The following is a 25,014-nucleotide window of genomic DNA, read 5'->3' on the forward strand; positions in this document are numbered from 1 at the left end:
TTGATACATAAATAACATAAATTTCAGAATAATAAATTCGAAACAAATCATTACAATTTTAAAAAAATATCAATATATAAATAATATAGTTATTTTTCTAAAAAGTTAATGAATAAACATTGGAAACTTCAAACAAAATAAATCAGAAGAATTGAAAAATAAAAAAATAAAAAAAAACGAGAAGAAATATAGTTAAAATTTCAAAAGGCAAAACATTTAAATAAAGCAAACATAAAATTTATTAATTTATGCGAAATAAAATTAGCACCGAAACAAATATATTGAAAAATTAAAACTTTCAAATTAAAAAAATATTCAATTTTTTTAAAAGTATATAAATTTTAATATTGGAAACCTCCAAAAAAAATCAGAAGAATTGACAAACTTTAAAATAAAATATAATGAAAAATTTAAAATGAAAAAACATTTTTTTTGAAATTAATACAAAGTAAAAATAAAAAATTAAATGGAATCATGACCAATTGGCAACTGGCAAATTTAAAATATATGCGAAAATAAACATACAAACTAATAATGTGTAAAGCTATTCTTTTTTTTCAAATGTTTATAAATTCAACCATTTGAAATTTAAGAAAAAAGACAAATTGAAAATTTTTAAAAACCAAAATTAAAAGGAAATATGAAAAATTTTAAAATGAAAAAATCAAAATTAAAAAAATTAAATTAATAAATAAACAAAATTATAAAAAATGAAAAAAACAGAAAAATCGTAGAAATATAAAAAATCTATAATTTGAAGAATTATAAAAATGGAAATTGAAAAATCAGGAAACCAAAAAATAACAAACTAAATTTAAAATTAAAACATTATTGAAAAATGAAAAGTGAATTAATAAGGAAAGGAAAAAAATGGAAATGAAATATTCAAAACACATTAGAAATAAAATTTAAAAAAATATGAAATCAGGAAAAGAATACAAACATTGAAAATTGAAACAGGAACATTAAAATATTCAAGAAATTTCAAAATTTGAAAATCTAAAATAGAAGAGAAAAAAATTGACCAGAAAATAGTCGAATATTGTGAAACATCCGAAAACAAAATTTTTTTTTTGTATTTTCTTATTTTGTAACTGTCATAACATGAAGGTTTGGAAAATTGAAACAAAATGGGAATTGCAAATTGGAAATTAAAAAATTTATAAACAAAAAAATTAAAACACTAGAAAATATGAAAAATGTATGAAAAAAAAAGAAAATAAATCGAAAACTAAAAATTTAAATAATAAACAATTTGAAATTTAAAAAAAAAACAAACAATAATTTTTTAAATTTAATAGAAATATTAAACTAATTAAAAAATGAAATTGTGGAGCTTGAAAAAAAAATGTGGAGCTTGAGCTTGGGATAAATAATTAGAAATTGTGGAGCTAAAAAAAAAAACGATAGATTGAAAAATTTAAAAAAACATAAAAACATGGTTCTCAAATGGGGATCAACACTAGGGTAGGAGCCTACCTGTTGGTCTCAAATGTTCCTATCTCACGCCTCCACGAAGATCATATGACGACATTTTTAGATCGGGCGTGAACTGGAAACACACACCTGGTCTTGGCTCCGAGAACGGGTGTCGAAAGTGGCTAAGTGAGGGGGTGCGAGCGAGTCAGAGCGCTATATCTCTCCCGGGGAAGGCCTCCCGGGTCATGGAGGCCTTGCCAACCCGCTGTCTCCCGGGCAAAGGAGATACACCCAGAAAATGGAGCTACGTTCACGAAGAATACTCAGAATGCGATCGCCCGAGGAGGGTCCCCGAACTGGAGCTGGTCCTGGAACGGGCGTAAGAGCGAGCGGCCAGCGGCTGGAGGGCGATGTGCAAGAGCGGGCCACCAGCCGGGTTCAACCCGAAGAGCTACCGCCACACGGAAACAGCAGCCATCGACATCACCAACGAAACGCTGCGCCTACGAGGCGTGTTGCGACTGTCAGACGACAGTCGTCCACACTTGTGGGTACTACTAGGCGACGGATCATGTGGACACATGAAATGAATGAATTCGTGATCCGCGCCTATTACATCTGCACTGCTTTGGAGACGGACATGAGCGGTCGCCCTCGAATACTCGCAATGTTCGAGGAAGCGTATCCAGAGTTCGTCGGGAGGCTTGACCAAAACGCGATGAACGCGAGGCGTAGAGCGATTGTACGCAACAATATGCTCTCCCAAACGCAAGTCGACGAGATCAAGCAGCAGGTGCAGAGAGAACTAAGCTCCAGAACAAGCAGAGCAAGCGATGTGTCGAGACGAAGTTCAGTACGGCTGAGCAATTCATTCGCGAGTGGGGCACGCGAATCAGCACCAGTGGAGGCCACAGTACAACAACCCCCTGAGCCGGAAGATCCACAGCCAGATCAACAACTACTACGCGATCTGGTCTTCTATTACGACGAGGCGATCTCACAGTTCCGCGACACGGACCCTTTGTCGCGCCCCAGGATCCCGAAGTTGCAGCATTCCCGCAGGCTGACAAGTGCAGTAAAGCTCATGAACGAGCACGTTCTTCCGCTGCACTTGGTTGATGCTGAGAACATGGAGGAGCTGCAACTGAAAGTTTACTGTGCTGCTGTGGCGACCGCCAAAAGTTTAGGATACCGTATTAGGCCAAGAGGCGGACTGCTCCAACATCTCCGTGAAAGGCGTGAGCCTCCATGGCGAAGGAGATTGGAGCAACGGATCCTAAACAAGCGCGCCGCAATTGGAAGACTGATGGCGTACAAAAGAGGCAGCAGATCGGCGAAATTATGTCGCCAAGTTGCTGTGATCGTGCGGCCTACTGAACTTCGCCAGCTGGGAGCTCACCAGCTGACGGAAAAACTCGACACACTGGTACAGCAATTGAGCGTCCTAACTAAACGGCTGAAACGTTACTCTGACTCTGCAAAGCGCCAGGAACAAAATCGGATGTTCAGAGATAACGAAAAAGCGACCACATTAGCGACGAGAAGCCCGACTACCGCGAAGGTTTGCCAGATATTAGCGATGTGACGAACTTCTGGGCTGGTATTTGGGAGACCCCAGTAGAACATCGCGACGGGCAAATGTGGTTAAGACGGGAGGAGGAGAGTTGTGGTGAAATTGGAGAGATGCCAGCTATCATCGTCGGAGAGAACGATGTCCGCGAAGCCTCGCGGTACCTGAGGAACTGGGCAGCACCGGGCCCCGATGGTGTCCAGAACTTTTGGCACAAGAAGCTGACCGTCGCACATCCAAAGATAGCTGAGTGCTTCAACAAGGTGCTACGTGACCCACACAACCTTCCTGAATTCGCCACCCGTGGCGTCACCTTCCTCCTCCCGAAAGACAGCAACACATTGAACCCATCAAAGTACAGACCGATAACGTGCCTATCGAGTCTGTACAAAATACTGAGCAGCATAATTACCGCCAAAGTTTCTGCTCACTGCGAACAGCATCACATCATCGCAGAAGAGCAGAAAGGATGCAGGAAAAATACGCATGGCTGCAAAGACCAGGCCATCATCGACGCAGCCATAGTCGGCCAGGCGGTATATAACCAGCGGAACCTAAGTATGGCCTACATCGATTACAGGAAGGCTTATGACTCCATACCTCACTCGTTTCTCGTCCGGGTATTGGAGCTCTACAAAATTGATCCCGTCGTCGTTAGGTTCCTGCAGCATGCGATGAGGCAGTGGAGTACGTCTCTGCACCTCAGTGATGGGGAAAATGTGTTGCAGTCTAGAACGCTGCAGATAAAGAGGGGGATATTCCAAGGCGACTCTTTCAGCCCGCTTTGGTTTTGTCTGGCACTGAACCCCCTCAGTAGGACGCTCAATAGAAACGGTCATGGCTATAAAATAAGGTATGGCGACGGCGCCCACGAAGAAGTGACCCATACCTTTTACATGGACGATCTCAAGGTCTACGCTGATTCACGTCAGCGTCTAGATGTAGCTATCCGGGTTGTCGAAGACATAAGCAGGGACATCTGTATGGAGTTCGGCCTCGACAAGTGTCGCTGTGTCCACCTGCTGAAAGGACAACTTACCGAATCCGGAGGCTACGAGGTCTATGACGGCGAGTTTATAAGAGACATGGTTCGTGGCGAATCCTATAAATATCTTGGATTCCGACAGCTCACCGGGATTCGCCACTCCGACATCAAGACGGAGCTGCGAGACAAGTTCTTGAGTCGAGTGAACTGTGTCCTGAGGACTTTCCTCAACGCGGGGAACAAGGTACGCGCGATCAACACATTCGCGGTTCCCCTGCTGACCTTCAGTTTTGGTGTAGTCAAATGGAGCAAAACTAACCTAGAGGACCTTGAGAGGAGGATGAGGAAAGCATTCAAAGAGGCCGGAATGCACCATCCTCAATCGGCACTGGAGAGAGTTTCACTACCACGCAAAGAAGGGGGACTTGGAATCGTCGACATTTCTGCACTGTGTGTTGCCCAGGTACGACAACTGCGCGAGTACTTCGCAGAACGCGCCAACCAAAACGCGCTATACCGGGCTGTCTGCGCCGCCGACAGAGGATACAGCGCTCTGCACTTGGCGCAAGCGGAGTACCAACTCAACTGCAATCTGCAGACAGTGGAGGAGAAGATTGCAGCTTGGAAGCAGAAGGCAGTGCATGGTGCCCACCCCCATCAACTGGACCGGCCACACGTCGACAAGGCCGCATCTAATCTGTGGCTAACGCGTGGTGAACTCTCTTCAGTAGTAGAAGCCGACATGATAGCCATCCAGGACAGGATAATGCCGACGAGAAACTGCAGGCGGTACGTCTGGCATCAAGACGTTGATGACATCTGCCGGATGTGCCATCAACCAGGTGAAAACATAGAGCACATTATGGGAGGCTGTCCCGTTTTGGCCAACGCAGCCTACACCGAGCGCCACAACAACGTGGCCCGTATTGTTCATCGACAACTGGCGCTCCAATGTGCTCTACTGGAAGACAACGTACCAAACTACCGGTACCTGCCTGCACCTGTCCTGGAAAATGACCGTTTCAAGCTGTACTGGGATCGCACTGTTCTGACCGACCTCTCGATCCACCACAACCGCCCAGATATAATGGTTTACGACAAAAGCGACCGCAAAGTCACCATCATCGATGTCGCTATTCCACTGAATCAGAATCTGGAGGAGACCCACGGTCGCAAAATCTGCAAGTACCGACCATTGGCCGTGGAGCTCAAGGAACTGTGGGGGCTAAGGGAGGTCCCAAGAATTGTTCCAGTCGTTCTCTCTGGAACTGGAATTATCCCGAAGACACTTCTGGAAGCGCTAAAGGTGTTGAACATCGAGAAGGAATTGGCCGGCATCCAAAAGTCGGTCATCCTTAGCACCTGCGCGATTGTCCGACAATTCCTCGGTCAGGACTAAAACAGCACGAGCATGCAGATACGTGCATTCCGCAGAGCCTAGTCCCCCTTTGGCATTCAGAAGCCCGGGGGCAGGTGAAAATTCTGGCTAGGTTCGCCTAGTTAAGAAGTGAGATAAGTCTGCCATAAAAAAAATAAAAATTAAAATAAATTGAAAGAATGAATCAAAATATTCAGATAATTTAGAAAAACGAGTGAATCATCAATTGAAAGATAAAGAAATAAAATTTCTGAATTAGTCAGAATCGAACATTTAAAAGACCGAAACAATGAAAAAGTATAACAAAATAGAAACAAAATATTCTAAACAAATCAAAAATAGAATTAAATTTTTTTTAAATCAAAGAATAGAAGTAATGGAGGATTAAATAACTAGGACATTAAAACATTTAAGAATTCGAAAATTTACGATTGGAAAACTGAAAATGAACTGAAAAAACTAAAAAATTGAAACATTGAAAAAAATCAAAAAAATCTACAATCTAAAATTTGAAAAAAAAAATATATGAAATGTAAAAAAAATGTTAATATCGAGAATTGAATAAAAAAGACTAAAATATTATAGAATCCAAAAATTCGAAAAATTCTATGAAATGAAAATTTAGAATTCAAAAATAAAAATTAAAAATGTTATATTTGAAAAATAGAAAGAAAAACAGTATTGAAGTCGAAGAAAATTACTAATAAACTGGTTTTGGTGAGATTTGTAGTACAGGTCGGATTCGATTATATACTGACTCGATTATATATGATTCGATTATATACAATTTCGGACTCGATTATATACAGTTAAAAAAAGTTTTTTTTATATATTTCAAATATGAAATATTTCAACGTTAAAGTTAAAGTTAATTGGTTGTTATGAGTACAGTGGAGTAAAAATCGCGATTTTGCTATATTTTAGTTGAAAAGTCGCCAGGAATTGTTTAAAATGATATTGCAGCGAAATTAAGAAAGATAGAATTTGAATGTCAAAGAACGAATTGTAGAGCGTTAAAAATATTATCGCTACGTTTTGTATTAACCCACATGTCTTCAAATGTTTTTCAACGTAACTCCTAAACATATAGTTTTACCATAATTATGTATTTCATAAATATGTAATGAATTAGAATATTTTTTTCATATATCTCGAGAATGGCTGCATTTAGAAGGACATTGATAATGAGCTTTTTTTATTTTAAATCACATCAGGATTCATAATTTGAGGCTAAAAATGATTGTTAACATACAAAAATTCGATGTTCCACAAAGTTCGTCAAAAATAGTTTTACCATCTTGTACTCATTTTTTACATTTTCTATATGACTTCAATTGTTTATGAAAAAATTAAAAAAAAAATAAAAAAATACATATTTTAGATATTGCAAATTGAAGTTTTTTTGCAAATAAAAAAAAAGAGTACTATTTTTCAAATAAAATATACATTGAGATTTTTTCACGTTCAAACAACAATACTCTATAACTCTTTCTAAGACACTATTTTGGTGGGACTCATTGTTTTTGAGATATAAATTATCTAATCTCTTACTAAAATCGATACGCCCTTTTCAAAAGTTACACTTGAGTCAAAAAATTCCCAAATGCTGTGGAAAACCCAAAGGGAATACAAACTTTTGTTCGAATCAAAAATACAAGTTTTTAAAATCTTCATTTTTAGTTCGATTTCATTTGGAATTGCACAATAGCGAGACTTCGCAAACAAACTTCCAAGATCTTACCGTTTGTAGCAGATCATAGTTCTTCGGCACCACTTGCAGAGTCAACGTCTTCGGGGTCTGCTGAATGGTGGCCACGACCTGAGCGTACGGTATACTGGTAACCGAGAGTCCGTTCACGGCCAGCAGTCGGTCCCCTTCCTGAAGGCCGGCAAGAAAGGCGGGCGAGTTCGGGTGGACCTTCTTCACGAACACCGTATCCATGGGTTGGGCAAAGTTTGGCATTCCGGCGGCCGCTGCTAGGCGTCCAGTTTGAGGGTCCTAGAAAAGCAGAGCGAAATAAGCATTTAGCATCAGATCACTCTTTGAAACCTTACCGTGGTTGCTTCCGGAGGTGGGTAGACGATAAAGTGCCGCAAGGTGAACCCAAAGTCGCCATTGTGCCGATGCAAAACTACGAGCCGTGGTCCGCTCAACAGGCCGGTACTGTTAAAAATCTGCAATACATACATTAAAAAAAACACAGATACAGATTAGCGATCATCGTAATTATATATCAACCGAAATGACAAATAGAAATCGCCTATCGTTAATGGCAATATAATGATAGGATAATAATCACTTCGGTGAATCCACTCGATTAAATAACAAACTGGTAATTTAATATCCTCCGCTGCAAGCCTGAGATACCCCCCAGAGAAACGCGTCCGACAAAATAAGATCCCCAACACGCTGAGCGAGAAAGAGCTTCTTGCAAACAAAATAAAATTCATAATTTGCTCCCTTCAAGTCGACACACATAAAAACATGATTTACGTCGCTAATTAGCATTTTTATTTGTTTTTTCCCTAAGACTGAAAGCCCGGGTCGTTTTGTAGATGATTGGTGGGTTCGCATGTTTTTCCCTCAGCGTCGTTTTTGTCGCCAACACATCATTGCGATGCGCCACCCTTTACCAGAGCCTGGCAGGCAGGCAGTGTCGCGATTAATCGGGTGACGAGATTTAATTAACAGGTGGCACACGAGAGAAATGGGAGGTTGCGGCGCGTACGCAGAAATGATGAAAACCAATCAATATGTTTATTGGTTTTCTTAACAGCGCATCAACACACTGAACGGGTATTTTCGTAACCAAGGGGGAAGAGCCATTTGGTAGCTGTGTGTGCACTGGTTGAACATTTTTATTGTTGTTTTTATGGCAATAGATGCAAGAGGTTTTGAAGATCTTGAACTGTATTACGTAATAAGACTCTCTTCGTTTTTTTCATATATTTCCTACGACTTTTGCGACATGAGGTCAAGCGTTGTCATGAATTATAATTCAATCATGTTTAGGCTAGTAATCGTTCGATCGTTTATCCCGCAATACATGACTCAAAAGAATCACCTGCATTGTTCCAGTCTTCACATTCGAGTGTTTCCAAGCAGAGTTTCACGAATTCGGCAACATGAGGCCGAGCGTTGTCATGCTCGAAGATCACTTTTTCATGGCTTTCAATTGGCTTTTCAATTGGCGATTTCAATTTTTTCTATTATTTTAATACTTCGATTAAGTTTTTGAATTTTTCAATGTGTATTTTTTTATACATATTTTTTTAGTTTTTTTCGATTATCCTTTAAATATTTATTTTATCAATTCCTCAATTCCTCAAATTTTCTATTTATTTCCATCTTTTTTCGCTAAATATAACTTTTTTTTTCTATTAGATGTACCCGTAAGTTTCTTCGGTTTTACAACAGATGGCGTAACTTGATTATTATTCCAGTGAATGAAATTTGCAGACATTCGTTGGAATGCTACTGTCATTGCGCGTCATTTTCAGTATATGTCAAAAAGTTGAAGCGTAAACAACATAGCTTTTTGCCACTTCGAATATGTCAAATTTCGTACCAACGAGAGTGTTTTTTGCGGGGAGTGTTACTTCATTACTTCAATATGAAGGAAAAAGCTGCGGAAAGTCATCTCATTTTGGTGGAAATTTATGGTGACCATGCTCCAACTGAGCGAACGTGTCAGACGTGGTTTGCACGGTAACTTTGACATGGAAGACGAAGAACGTTCCGGACCGCCAAAAATGTTTGAAGATGAAGAATTGGAGGTTTTACTCGATCAAGATTCGTCACAAACGCAACGAGAACTTGCAGATACGCTTGGAGTAGCTCAGCAAATCATATCCGATCGTTTAAAAGCAAAGGGAATGACCCGATAGATAGGACATTGGGTGCCGTATGAATTGAAGCCACAAGATTTTATTATACCCATAATTCATAGATTTTTTATTTTTTAAATAAACCATTTCTAATTTTCGATTTATTTTAATTTTTTCCAATTTATTTTCTCGTTTTTCATAAAACATTTTTAATTTTTTTAATATCCATGTTATGGCAGTTACAAAACAAGAAAATATTAAAAAAAAAATTGTTTTCGACTGTTTTACAATATTTGACTATTTTCTATTCGATTTTTTTCGGTTACAAATTTTCCAATTTCTTGAATGTTTTAATATTTCAGTTTCAATTTTTCAATGTTTGTATTCTTTGATTTTCTGATTTTCTATTTTTTAAAAGTCTGTTTCTACTGTGTTTTGAATATTTTATTTCCATTTTGTTATATTTTTTCCTTTCCTTTTTAAGTCTTTTAATTTGATTTTTTTAAATTTTGACTAATTCAGAATTTAATATAAACATATAGTTTTACCATAATTATGTATTTCATAATTATGTAATGAATTAGAATATTTTTTTCATATATCTCGAGAATGGCTGCATTTAGAAGGACATTGATAATGAGCTTTTTTTATTTTAAATCCCATCAGGATTCATAATTTGAGGCTAAAAATGATTGTTAACATACAAAAATTCGATGTTTCGAAGTTTCATAAAAATTCGATGTTCCACAAAGTTCGTCAAAAATAGTTTTACCATCTTGTACTCATTTTTTACATTTTCTATATGACTTCAATTGTTTATGAAAAAATAAAAATAAAAATTAAAATATACATATTTTAGATATTGCAAATTAAAGTTTTTTTTGCAAATAAAAAAAAGAGTACTATTTTTTAAATAAAATATACATTGAGATTTTTTCACGTTCAAACAACAATACTCTATAACTCTTTCTAAGACACTATATACTTTTCAATCGGCCATTTTACTGTAATATTTTAATTCAATTTTTCAATGTTTATTTTCATTTTTGTTTTTTTTTAGTTTTTCTTTTAATCTTTAATATTTACTCTAGATTTTTCGATTTTTTAATTTGTTTTCAAATTTTAAAAAAATATTTTCTAGTTTTTATTTTTATTTCTTATAAAAAAAATTACCAATTTTATTTTTATTTTTATTTTATTTTCCAAACTTTGATGTTCTTCAATTTTTCAATTTTCCTTTTTTTATTTTTATTTTTTTTTATCTAAGCTTTAATTTCCAATGCTTTTATTTAAAATTTAGTTTCTTATTTTTTGGTTTCCTAGTTTTTTAATTTTTTTTTTCATTTCTTCGAATTATTGATTTTTGATATTTTTCCCATTTTTCTATTTTTTTCTGGTTTCTATAATTTTGTTCAATTTTTTAATTTTATTCCGCACTGACTCTTAAATTTGTAGCATTTTCAATTTTTTTTTTTCGTTTGAAAATTTGAATTATATTTCTTTTCATTTTTTTTTTTTTTTATCTTCGCTTATTTTTCGTCGGCCTATTTCCGCCACTTTAGTGCCAATCACCGACATCAGGGAGGCGACTCCACCTGTTCCTACCTATCAGACTCAACAACTCATGAGCCGGGCCAACTTCTTTTACTTCCGCTCCGAAGGAAGACGTAACCAGAGATTTTTCGCCTCAGAAAATCCCAACGACGCCAGCTGGGATTGAACCCAGGCCGATCGGATTGTGAGGCTGTTACGCTAACCATACAACCACTGGCGCCGTCCTCTTTTCATTTTGATTTTTTTTTTTTTTTTAAATTTGATTTGTCAATTTTTTTGAAATTTCTTGAATTTAGGAACTTTTCACGAATCTAATATTTTTGTTCCATTTGAATAAATAATTTCGAATTTATTTTAAATTTCCCAGTTGTCAATTTTTAATACTTCCATTTCATTTTTTCAAATATTGCTTTGTATCAATTCTTTTTTTTTAATTTAAAATTTTTTATTACATTTCATCTTTTTTTTAATTTAAAAATTTGTCAATTCTTCTGAATATATTCTTTTAGGTTGGTTTACAAAAAATTGGATAGCTTTTTTTCAAATTTGGCAGTTTCCGTCCTTTTAATAGTTTTGTTTAATTTTTTTATTTTACTTCGTAGTTATTGATAATCATTTGTTTGTTTTGTTTAATTTTTTCCCTTTTAAAATATTTATTATATTTCTTCCTTTCAGTATTTTTTATTTTTTTTTATAAATTCTTTTGAATCATTTTTTTTAAGTTTCCAATGTTTATTTATTAACTTTTCAACAAGTTGGATATCATTTCTTTTAATATGAATGAATTTGAAATGCATTATGGAATTTAGGCTTTTTTCAATTTGCGATTTATGGTTTAAATTTTTCTGTTCTGTTTTTTTTTTGTTTTCCAGTTTTTAATTTCTTTTAATTTTCTGGTGTTTAAATTTGTCTGTTGTTTTTGAATTTTCCAAAGTTCAAATGTTCAAAACTCTAAGAATTTTTTTGAAATATTTAATTTCAATTTGTTTTAATTTTGAAATTTTCTGATTTTCAATTTTTCCATTACAAAAGAATATTTTTGTTGTTTTTTAAAATATGAAATTTTTTTGTTCCTTTAAGAATTTTCGGTTTTTCATCTTATATTTAGACCTTTATATTTTTAATTTTTCGATTTGCGATTTACGATTTCATTTTTCAACTTTTTCCGTCATTTAATTTTATATATTTCAACTTCTTCATTTAATTTTCTAGAATTTTTAATTTTTCAGTTTTTAAATTCGCGCTTTTATTTTCTGATTATTCTTTTTTAAATTTCTAATGCGTTTCAAAAATTTTCAAAATTTTTAGTTTTTTTTTCAATCAGCGATTTCATTTTTTTAATTACTTTAATATTTCGATTCAAATTTGAAATGTTTTTTATTGTAATTTGTTGTTTTGTTTTTTTCCCAATTCTAATTAATTCAAAATTCTTTGAATTTTGTTTTGCTTCGAATTATTGATTTTTGTTTGTTTCGATGTTTTATAATTTTATTTTATTTTATTTTCCTTTTTTTTCTCATTTTGATTTTTTATTAAGTTTCCTTTCAATTTTCATTTTTAGAATTTTGAAATTTGTCAATTTTTTTTTGAAGTTTCAAATGTTCAAATTTATAAACTTTTCAAAAAATTTAATACCTTCATTTTTTATTAGTTTGTATGTTCAATTTCGCCTTTTTTTAAATTTGCCAGTTGTCAATTTTTAATGATTTTGTTTCATTTTTAAATTTTACTTTGTATTAATTTATTTTAATTTTTTCCTTTTAATTTTTTTAATTATATTATATTTTCAAGTTTGTCTATTATTTAAATTTATAACTTTTTTGAAAATTGTTTTTTTTAAGTTTGCATTTTTTTTTATATGAAAATATATCCACTATTTTCATTTAAAAATTTCATATATATTTTTTTTTATCCAGTTCATTTATTTGTAAGGCTCAATCGCATAAGCTTTGCGGAGCCGCTAATTAATTTCATATATATCCAATGTTTATTCATTACCTTTTCAAAAAAAAAAACAATATATTTTTAAATTTGGATGATTGGGTCCGAATTTATTATTCTGAAATTTATGTTTTATATTTTTCAATTTGCGATTTATGATTTCAATTATTCTGTTCTCATTTTTTCGTGTTCTAATTTTGAATTTGTTGAAAATTTTTCCAAAGTTTTCGTTTTAATTTTGAATTGTTTCAGTTTTTAATTTTCTCATATAAAAAGAATATTCTTTCGTTCTTTTTAATTTAATTAGTTTGTTAAGAATTTTTAGTATTAGTTTTGTTCGTTTAAGGTTTTTTAGTTTTTCATGGTATATTCAGAACTGTTTTTTTTTATTTTTCGATTTACGATTTACGATTTCATTTCTCAAATTTTTCGGTTATTTTTTTATTTTCCAATTTTTTAAAATTTTTTTTACTCCATATTTTTTCTCAATTTTTGAATTCGCATTTTGCGATTTACGATTATGATTTACGATTTACAATTCAAGATTTAGGAGCGTGGATTTGGTATGAGTGTGTGCTTAAATGTGAACTTAAATAACCGAAATATATTGTTTTGGGAGTAAACTTATTTCATATTTCGCACCTATGTGGTACAAATAATTGCGCGTGTTCCAACCAAGAGTGATCCACAAAAGGCAGCCACAGACACCCCAAAGCGAAAGACGGAAAGAGACAGAGCAACCGAGCGTGTGTGTGTTCGGGGTATGATTACTGCAATTAGTTCCACTGTCTGCGGCGGAACAGGAGTCCGCTGGGCATAATTTTCACGCCATTCTCTATGCGGAACCCCCTCTCATTGCCAACACCACGTGTCCTTGGACATTTCCCCGCACACAATGATGGCAGGCTGCGAAAAATTTGAAACAAACCGATAAATATTTATGGTTTATTATGATGTGTTTATTCTACCATTTATCATCGCTAATTGAGCGTGTACTTGAACAACAGAACAGAACACTGTGAGAGGCCTTTTGAGACCGCAAACAAACACACGCGCGCACTCCCAGGGCATGATGAGACCCATATTCGAGTCTCGTTTTTTTTTGTTACAACAAAGCCATTATATTGAAAGCAACCACTGGACCACGGTTAAAATTGACAACGGCTTGACGCCGCAATCCCTTTTCATAAGCGCGCGACCGGAGAAGAGTATTTTTCCCCATTCCGGGAATGCCTAGGGGTATATCCGTTTCAACGACGGTTCATGCGCCCTGAAGTCGATGTCGATGATGTTGTCCAGGGGGGATGCAACAGCGCAATTGCAGTCAAAAGCCTCACACCTGCATTGGCATTGCGTGGTGCTATATTATCCGCTCAACCTCCCTTTCCAGACTCCGTTCGTCATCAAGCGAGCGACAGGTCGTTGAACTCGTTCTCACTTCTGCTCATTACCACTGGGATAATAATGATGACGATGACGCTGTCAGAATGCATACGCCGGTTGCCATGGGGATCGAAGAAGGCCTATTGTATGAATAATCGCTTCCGAATGGGTTCTCCACGCCTTCCGTCCGTCTGGGGGAAAGCGGCAATAAAGAGAGGGAATTCGGATGACTGAATCAACAAGGGTTGAAATGCCCGCAGATCGTGCACAGAGAGTAAAAATTTGGCAGCTGGGGTGTCTGAGAGCTTAGTCCGAATATTTGAAAGACACCCACAGAATTTTTATAACTGGACCATCAGTGGGCGAGCGTAAAAACCCATTTCGTGCGCGGAAAAAGGGCTGGTCACTTTCGCTTTCATTACACAAGATCTCTCCCCTGGCCTGGATCGTGTCATCGTCGACAGAGCTGCGCTACCCTGCAATTAGGTCGTTACGGTGGTAATCGAAAGTTTTCCACCATGAAGGTCTCCTGCCTTCTGTCTTCTGCCTGCACCGACGACGACTGATGATTGGATGCAATTTGTGGTGGTGTTGTGTTTTTTCGGCTTCGTCATGTTCTGGTACAGGAAGACAACCACTTATTTCGACAGCGGAACGCGGCGAAAAAATGGGTCACCATGACTGCCCTCATGCTTCATGGGTTGACTGACTGACTGACAGTGTGCTCTCCGGGTTTTCGATTTAATTGCCATTTTCGGAGCGACGGATATCAGTAACACATTTTCACGTAAGTCACTCTCAACGGCGAAGATCGCCTTAAGATGTTTTGGGGCCGAACCATGGGACCGACCCATGTTTGACGAGTGTGGATCATGTAAGTGGATTCATGATTTCTTTTGACCGATGTTAAAGAGGGATCAACGTTGACTGACCTTTCCCAGCAAGAGTAGCGTTGTTTTAATTTTTTTCCGAATAAAATATGCAGATCGCTTGAAGGAGAAAAAAACGTTTTTAATCACCACGCAATCGCAATCGCTATTCTCATCCGATGTAAATGCAACGAACGACTCGTCAATCATTCTCATTACCCGACCGCTCCCCGCCAAAGCCCTATAATTACGACCGTAATCGGTACGTAGCAGCGCATATAGGGATAGACAATCCATCTCATTAGCTCAGAGTTGCGCCATCTGAGATCTTACTAGCGCAACCAAGCAGGGCCGGAGAATATGATCGTTTGTTTTTAAACTTCACACCACCGGACTACTGGACATGGGGACGAGACAGACGATACCCAGGGTAGTCACGAATTTCAATACCTACCTACCAATAGTGATGAACAGAACTTGGTGGTGCCTACAGTCTCAAAGTAGCACAGTGAATTCTCAGCCATTGATCTCGGCTGATAATTAGCGGTGCGTGTCGGCATTTGCGTGAGAAGAGTTTCTTTCGTATTTGTTTGTGATGACTTGAAGTGTTGATCTCTGATGCAAATAACGATTGACGGACCTCAGAAGAACGAGAATGTTGATAGAGGGGTATCAATGAATAACCTACGTTACTATTGAATCGCTGGACAGATTTACGACCTCTTACCAGTAGCATAGAGTATATCATAGGAAGGTTTTTACATACGTAGATAGATAAATTGGAGAATGTTGAAGATAACTCGAAAAAAATCGCTTGCACATATGTGCATTAGGGTGCCAATGAAAATGGTCATCTCGAACTTCAAAAAGTTACCCCATAAAAAATGTTCACCACAACGAAAACCCTATGCAAAATATCAGCTCAATCGGACTTAAGGGAGAGTGGCTCAAAGCGGTCAAAGTTTGAGGTTTTTGAAAATCGAAAAATCATCCAAGGGGGGAGGAGTAAAGGAAATCGGGGTTTTAAAAAAAAAATTTTTTTGATACCAAATATCTTAAAATGGCATGAAACGTCGAGATCTAGTGTCATCTCGAAAAACAAAATTTTTTGTCAAAAATCGGCACTCTGGGACTCAGTTTTATTTTCGGAATACGAAACGAAAAGTATGCTTTCGGGTGCCAATAAAAATAGTTATCTTGATTTTTCATTCGAAGCTTGCTACGAAGTGTTCTTTTGCACGATAATATACCCTATGCAAAATATTAGCTCATTCAGACTTCATGTACTGGTGTCACAAACGTTAAAATTTAAGTTTTTTTGAAAAACGAAAAATCACCGAAATGTCTTAAAATTGCATTATTCGTCAAGATTTACAGTTATCTAGGGGCCTTGGGTGATTTTTCGAATTTCAAAAAACTTAAACTTTGACCGCTTTGCGCCACTCTCCCTTAAGTCCGATTGAGCTGCTATTTCGCATAGGGTGTTTTTTCAAGGTGGTGGTGAGCATTTTGTATAAGGTAACTTTTTGAAATTTTAGGGTCGATTTTTTTCATTCATTCATACATTCATTGGCACCCTAATGTGCATATGTGAAAAGTCGATCGATGGCAAATGTATGAGAAAAAACAATTTCGAGAGAAAACTCGAAGAACTTATTTTGGATGAGACCAAGTTCGCAGATTCTACCAGTTTTTTTTTTTTATAAAAATCATGTATTCGGAAAATCGGCAAAAACAATTTTGAAGACCACTTTAGTTCAGAATACGTACTCAATACTTTTTCTAAAAAGAATAAATATGCGAGGTGTGAGCCAAATCAAATTATTTTTTTCTATATTCAATAAAAAAAATCTACAATGTCAATTTTTGAAGTTTTATCCAAAAATAGGCATCCGCATCCGCTGGTATTTTTTGGCAATGTCTATTGAAATTATTGTATTTAAATTGAGAGGATTCAAAGTTACACTTTTTCAAGACCCGTGCGTCGTATTGGTGAAACAGACAATTCTCTCAATTACCCTAATTCCGAATTATGACTCCCGAGAGTGAATCCAAAAAAAAAGTGTCTAAAACTCTTCGGAAAGCAATAAAAATGCGAAATTTAAGCAAAATCCAATCAAATTAGCCGGCTTCATTCGATAAATCAATAAATTCGTAGATCGACGAATCGATAAATCGATGAATTGATTAATCGATAAATCGATAAATCGATGAATCGTTGTATCAATATATCGACAAATCGATTAATCAATAAATCGATAAATCGATATATCGGTAAATTACAAATCAATATATCGGCAAATTACAAATCGATAAATCGATGAAGCTGTACATCGATGAATCGTTGAATCAATAGATCGATAAACAAATAAATCTATAAATCTCTAAATCTCCAAATTTATAAATCTATAAATGTATAAATCTATAGATCTATAAATCTATAAATCTATAAATTTATAAATCTATAAATTTAGAAATTTATAAATTTATAAATTTATAAATCTTTAAATCTATGACTGTATAGATCTAGAAATATATAAAACGCAGTAATTAGAAAATTAAAAACTGAAAAAAAATAATTCTGAAAAACAAAAATTAAAAAACAAGGGAAATATTTTTTTATTTTTGTTTTTCAGGGATACTTTTCAGTTTTCAATCTTCTAACTACAGCGTTTTAAATTGTTATAATTTTTCAAACGTTCGATTTTTTTTTGGTTCTTGAATCACCAAAGTTTGTTATTTTTAGCTTATTTAGAATTTCTCAATATTTAAAACATTTCAAATTTTTCGTTTAAATTAATTTTTAATTTTTCAGTTTTCAATTTCCTATATTTTTAAATTAACTTTCTTCCAATAAACTTGAAAAATGTAAACACAACTATTCATTTTATTTCAAATTTTCATTCTTTTTTCTAAATTTTCCTCGAAATATATTTTAAATTTCCTAATGTTTTTTTTCTTCATTTCTCATTTTCATAGTTTTTCAACTTTCAATTTTATAACTTTGAGTTTTTGCATTTTATTTGATTTTCAGTTCTTTGGATTTAAAATTTTCAACATTTTACTCTTTATTAATAGTTTAAAGTCGATTTTTTTCTTATTCCTCTATTTTTAAATTTTTATTTTTTTTATTTTATTTTTTAATGTTCATTTTTCAAATTAGGAAATTAAGAAATTGAAAGATTTAAAAAATTATTTACCCTTTTTCTTATTTCTAAATTCAGTTTTAAATTTCCTTATTAAAGCATCTAAATTGCTGTAAATTTTCAAATTTTATATTTTCTAGTTTTTTTTCTTTTTACAATTTTAAAATCTTTTTTTTTTATTTTCCAGTTTTTCACGTTTTTTACAACTTTTCAAGTTCTAATTTTAATATTCCGAAATATGTTTAAAATTTCTCAATTTTTTATTTCTCTACTTATTCTTTGTTATTATTCTTATTTTCTATTTGTCATTTTCATAGTTTCTTAGTATGTATTTCTATGTATTGTATTCAACGTTCAGTTCTTCGAATTTAAAATAATATTTTTTTTTAATTCCCAAATTTTTCAATTCTGATTTTTTTTGTTTTTTATTTTTTAGTTTGTTTTTCGGATTTTAAGTTTTAAATTTTTCGATTATTTATTTTTATACTTCGAAATTCTAATATTTTCTAACTTATTTATTTTATTTTTAGAAATTTTAGATATTTTTGTGAATTTGAATGGAATCTGAAAATCTGATCATCTGGGAATCTAGATCTGTGTCTGAGAATCTGAATTTGAACATTTGAATCTGAGAATCTGAATCTGAGAATCTGAATCTGAGAATCTAAACCTGAGGATATAAAATCTGTGAATCTGAACCTCTACAACATATGAAAATCTAGGAGTCTACGAGTCTAGGAGTCTAGGAGTCTAGGAGTCTAAACGTCTGAAAATCTGAGAAACTCAAAATTTAGAATCCAAGAATTTGAGAATCTAAATCTGAATCACAAAATCCTAATTGTTGAATCTGAATCTGACAAGATTCATATCTTCAATCTGAATGTGAGAACTTAAATCTAAGAATCTAAATCTGAGAATGTGAATTTAAATGTGAATCTGAGAAAATGAATTTAAATCCGTGAATTTGAAGCCGAGAATCTGAATCTAAGAACCTGAATTTTCGAGATTCTGAATCTGAAAATATGAATCTGCGATTGTGGGTTTTAATCTGAGAATCTGAATCCGAGAATCATAATCTGAGGATCTGATTCGATCAATCTGAATTTACAAATCTGAATAAGATCTGAAAAACTGAATTAGAAAATCTGAACTGAATAATCTTAATTTGAGAATCTGAATCTGAAAATCTGAATCTGAAAATCTGAATCTGAGAATCTTTAAATCTGAGAATTTGGGAACTCTCGTCTGAGAATCTAAGAATCTGAGAGTCTAAGAACTTGAAAATCTGAATCTAAGCATCTGAATCAATGAATCTAAATCTGAGAATCAGTATACGAGAATCTGAATTAGATAGTCTGAATTCTAGAATCTGAATTCTAGAATATGAATATGAGAATATGATAATCTAATTCCGAGAAAATTACAATCTGCGAATTTTAGATTCTAAATATATGAGAATCTAAGAATCTGGATCTGATTCGATGAATCTGAATTTACAAATCTGAATAAAATCTGAGAATCTGAATTGGAAAATCTGAACCAAATAATCTTAATTTGAGAATCTGAATCTGAAAATCTGAATCTGAGAATATTTAAATCTGAGAATTTGGGAACTCTCGTCTGAGAATCTAAGAATCTGGATCTGATTCGATGAATCTGAATTTACAAATCTGAATAAAATCTGAGAATCTGAATTGGAAAATCTGAACCAAAAAATCTTAATCTGAGAATCTGAATCCGAGAATCATAATCTGAGGATCTGATTCGATCAATCTGAATTTACAAATCTGAATAAGATCTGAAAAACTGAATTAGAAAATCTGAACTAAATAATCTTAATTTGAGAATCTGAATCTGAAAATCTGAATCTGATAATCTTTAAATCTGAGAATCTAAGAATCTGAGGGTCTAAGAACTTGAAAATCTGAATCTAAGCATCTGAATCAATGAATCTAAATCTGAGAATCAGTATACGTATCTGTAGTATCTGAATTAGATAGTCTGAATTCTAGAATCTGAATTCTAGAATCTGAATATGAGAATATGATAATCTAATTCCGAGAAAATTACAATCTGCGAATTTTAGATTCTGAATATATGAGAATCTAAGAATCTGGATCTGATTCGATGAATCTGAATTTACAAATCTGTATAAAATCTGAGAATCTGAATTGGAAAATCTGAACCAAATAATCTTAATTTGAGAATCTGAATCTGAAAATCTGAATCTGAGAATATTTAAATCTGAGAATTTGGGAACTCTCGTCTGAGAATCTAAGAATTTAAGAGTCTGAGAATCTGAGGGTCTGAGAATTTGAAAATCTGAAAATCTAAATCTAAGCTTCTGATGAATCTGAGAATATGAATCTAAGAATCTGAATCTGAGAACCAGGATCTAAAATCTGATAATCTAATTCTGATTAACTGGCAATCTACGAAGTTTAGATTTGAAATAAATAAATGAGAATCTGAAAAACTAAGAATTTAGGAATCTGAATCTGAGAATCTGAATCTAAGAATATGAATTTAACAATCTTAATCAGACAATCTGAGAACCTGAATCTATGAATCTGGACCATAGAATTTGAATCTGATAACTTGAATCTAAGAATACGAATTTAATAATCCGAATCTGAGAATCTGAGAATTTAAATCTGAGAATCTGAATCCGAGAATCGGACTCTGGATCAGAGAATCTGAATCTGAATCTGAGACTGAGAGTCTGATCTGGGGATCTAAATCTATGAACCTGAATCTAGTTCCGAGAAAATGTCAATCTGCAATTTTTAGATTCTGAATATATGAATATCTAAGAATCTAAATTTGAGAATCTAAATCTGAATCCGGGAATCTTAGAATCAGATTCTGAGAAACTCAATCTGAGAATCTTAATCAGAGAATCTGAATCTGATACCTTGAATCTAAGAATATGAATTTAATAATCCGAATCTGAGAATCTAAGAACTTAAATCTGAGAATCTGAAGCTGAGAACCTTAATCTAGATCAGAGAATCTGAATCAGAGAATCCGAATCAGAGAATCTAAATCAAAGAATCTGAATCTGAGTGTCTGAGTTTGAGAATCTGATCTGGGGATCTGAATCTGAGAACCCGAATCCAAAATCTGATAATCTGCTAGTTTAATTCCGAGAAAATAACAATCAGCGAATGTTTGATTCTGAATATATGAGAGTAAAGGGTGTGTCACATCAAATTGCATCACGGAAAAAACGCTGTAGAAATTTAATTTTTAGGAATTATATCTTCAGCTTTCGCTTATAATCAGATAAGAGTGTATAGATCACGTTGGCCAAGCCAAACGTGAAGCATCACTGTCAATTTTTCGTAAATTTGGAAAAATGTCGTCGAACGAAAAAGAGCGTCGTGAATTAATCCTGTGCACTCATTTCGAGAATCCGGAGTTGTCACATCGGGACATCGGTAAGATGCTGGGAATCGTCCAATCCACGGTCAGCAGAGTACTAAAACGATACTTCGAGAACCTAACCATCGACCGGAAGGTGAAGAACGGCAGAAATGGATGCTCCGTCAGTGAAAAAGATCACAAGCGCGTAGTTATGAAGTTTAGACGTGATCCGAGACGTTCGGTCCGGGATGTCGCCAATAAGCTGAATTTGTCAAGTTCATTCGTCCAGCGGACCAAACAGCGGGAGGGCCTGGGTACATACAAGGTTCAGAAGGCTCCTAACCGCGACAAAAGGCCAAACATGGTGGGGAAGACGCGAGCCCGGAAGCTATACACCGAAATGCTGACGAATCCGCATTGCCTGGTAATGGACGACGAAACCTACGTCAAAGCGGACTTTCGTCAGCTGCCGGGCCTGTTGTTCTTCTCCGCAAAGGACAAATTCAGCGTTCCGGAGGAGATTCGCAAGCAGAAAGTATCCAAGTTTGCCAAAAAGTACATGGTGTGGCAAGCGATCTGCTCTTGCGGAAAGCGGAGCTCCCCCTTCGTGATGACCGGCACGGTAAACGGGCAGGTTTACCTTAAGGAGAGCCTACAGAAGCGCTTACTACCTCTATTGAAGCAGCACGAGGGCCCGACCATCTTCTGGCCGGATCTCGCTTCGTGCCACTATTCAAAGGACGTGTTGGAGTGGTACGAAGCCAACGGGGTCACCTTCGTGCCAAAGGAAATGAACCCGCCCAATGCACCGGAGCTTCGCCCAATAGAGAAATATTGGGCGATTATGAAGCAGGCCCTCCGGAAGAACCCAAAAGTTGTCAAATCGGAGGCGGACTTCAAGAGAAAATGGATTTCTGTTCAAAAAAAAAACTACAACCTGACGTTGTACAGAACCTTATGGACGGGGTAAAGAGGAAGGTGCGAGCATACGGGCTTGGGCTCGAAGTATGAATAAAAAGAAAATGCCAAAAGTTGTTTAATAGTTTTTATTTTACTGTCTAAAATTTTCAAAAAGATCGGTCTACTGGGCGAATTTCTACAGCGTTTTTCCCGTGATGCAATTTGATGTGACACACCCTTTATGAAAATCTAAGAATCTGAAAATCGAAGAATCTGAAAAACTGAGAATCTGAATCTGTATCTGAGAATCTTAATCTGAGGATCTGAATTTATGAATCGTAATCTTAGCATATAAAACTGAGAATCTGGTTTAGCGAAAAATTGATCATAATTTGTAGTGCGAATAAACGGGCATCTGATAGGGTGTAAGATGGGAAGGTCATTCAGAAGTGTAGACTTTAACTTTTTTATTATTATATCTGTCCAGCAGCTGAAATGTATACATACTGGAGAGAGAAAAAAAGAGCGAGTTGATATCTCTTTTGATCACTGACTTTTCCCTGTCCATCTTACCCCACCAGTACGATTATTTGAATAATTCACAATTTCTCATCAACAAAACAGTTATGTTTGGAACGTTTCTGACATTTAACTTGAATCGGCCGCTGTCCGTCTTACACACACCACCTCACCTAATCACAATAGGTTCAGGTTCCACGATTTAAAATTGGATTCAGAAGAAGATCGGCATCGGTAAGGCAGTTTCTCTACGAGAAAACCACCCAAATTATCCCGATCTATGAATCTATCATTAATGCAGCGGATTAACATTCTTTCCCGTCGACTCTTCCCCGAAACGGCACTAAATAAAATCACAACCACCGCCACCGCCATCGTCATAAAACGATAAAGATTATTTTTGGCAGGCGCGCATAAACCCATAATTTTGAATGATAAAATTATGAAAAAAAAAAAAGGGGGGAAAACATAAAACCCATTAAAAACAACCCTTTTTCTCGATCGATTACGAAACCAATCTCCCACAACACAACTGACATAAGGTGGTGGTGATGGTGGCAAACCATTAAAACGGATTTATTGGAACTCTCAAAATCGAACACCACGACTTCCTTCTAAACCTAAACCTTTAAAGACGCGGCGTCGGTGGCGGCGATGACTGTTGTTTACACTTTTTCTACCGTTGGAGTTTTCTTAATTTTTTTTTTTTGGTCGATCATTCAATCAATCGATCGATCGCGCGGGGTTCATTCATGCGTTTAATTTCGTCATTTCGGGCGTAAGCGATTAAGCCGCTGCTGAGTTGTGGGAAAAGAAACGGCGGAAAAGTGTGTGTGATTGATTGGTTTCCAAACGTCGCCGGTTAAGTAGTTTTGGGAATGAAAAATGACAGTTGGGTAATTTAGTCGCTGCGTGGTCTGCTTGGTTAAATAGATCTGTGATGGCTTCTGAGACAAATTTGCGTTGTATGTTGGGGATACCCACGATCGCCAGGTTTCCAAACCGCGTCAATTTGACATGCAGCATGCATTTTCCCCTAATGGGCCATTTCACCGAGGCTCGGGTTGAATCGCTCACTTCATCGGCGGCCTATTGTTATTGCAAGCGTCGGTTGTCACGTTCCAATAGGAAGGCCCCCATTCCGAAGGGGGTTTGTTTATGAATGGTAGCGAAACGTGCCCGGAATCGATCGATCGATGGGCCTCCCTTCGAAAGAAGGCGTGACAGCCCGTTATTCGATAGCCCTTTCTTCGGCTCGGTGGTCAATTTTGGCGGTGGCACGATGATTATCTGATTGATTGTTTTCGCCTCGTTTCGCCGCAAGAGGGTGCGTCGGGCACACTAATCTGACAGCGGCACAACGATGTTTACAATTCATTTAAGCTGTGCGCTCAATCACTTCGCCAGGATCGTTCCCGATGATTGACAGAAACATGTTTTGAGGTTAATGGTTCGTAGAAACACATAGATTTCACAGATGCAAATTTAGTGATCGCGGCGGTCCACGGCGGCAGGGAATGCGTTACCAGGGGATAGTAACTTCAAGCAAAAAAGTGGGGCCGATTCGAGATTGCTTTTATGTAAACAGTGAACTTTTTTTACACTCTAAAAATTGCACCGACTTGCACTGACAACTGAATGGTATCGTCAATTTGTGCGAGATGCCTCAAAACAGCAGGGAATAAATATTGTTTATATACAGTAAGTTGCATTTAATGCGACGTTTGGATTATTGGCTAGACCTGTAATGCTTAATTGGACATTTTTGTAAACATCTAGTTTGGGGCCCAAATTATGGCGCCACATTGAAGTTGCCACCAGACGTAGACACTATACAACTCACTTCGTCAATGTTCAATTACAAGCCAAAATCGCCTCCAAAGCGACACTGAGTGGTGCCTCGGCATGTCGTATAAAATTTAAATTACTGTATTATATTGTTGTTTATGTTCGCATCATAAGCAATGAACACACATTTATTTTCCACTTGCAACAGTATTCACGATGTTTGGATGGATGAATATACGACTTATACATGCATCTAGTGCGACTATTGTCATGCGTATATACGATTTACTACAGACAACCAAAAAACTAATGGCGGAAAACGTTCTTGATGATTATAATAATTATTATAGATTTTGTTTGGAATATTA

At 35.5% G+C, this 25,014-nt stretch overlaps 1 protein-coding gene across 7 annotated transcripts in view; it reads right to left on the reverse strand.

Annotated features, from left to right (window-relative positions):
- The window catches only part of LOC129762815 (uncharacterized), a 469,094-nt gene that overhangs the window by 134,710 nt on the left and 309,370 nt on the right, over nt 1-25,014 (reverse strand). For all 7 annotated transcript variants that reach the window (XM_055761388.1, XM_055761379.1, XM_055761363.1 and 4 more), the window contains 2 exons: nt 7,408-7,527; nt 7,094-7,351 (listed from right to left, as the gene is read on the reverse strand). In XM_055761388.1, coding sequence (XP_055617363.1) covers nt 7,094-7,351; nt 7,408-7,527 — 378 coding nt within the window. The remainder of the gene's footprint in view (nt 1-7,093; nt 7,352-7,407; nt 7,528-25,014) is intronic.

The sequence above is a fragment of the Toxorhynchites rutilus genome, chromosome 1 (assembly GCF_029784135.1).
Source record: "Toxorhynchites rutilus septentrionalis strain SRP chromosome 1, ASM2978413v1, whole genome shotgun sequence".
NCBI lineage: Eukaryota > Metazoa > Arthropoda > Insecta > Diptera > Culicidae > Toxorhynchites > Toxorhynchites rutilus.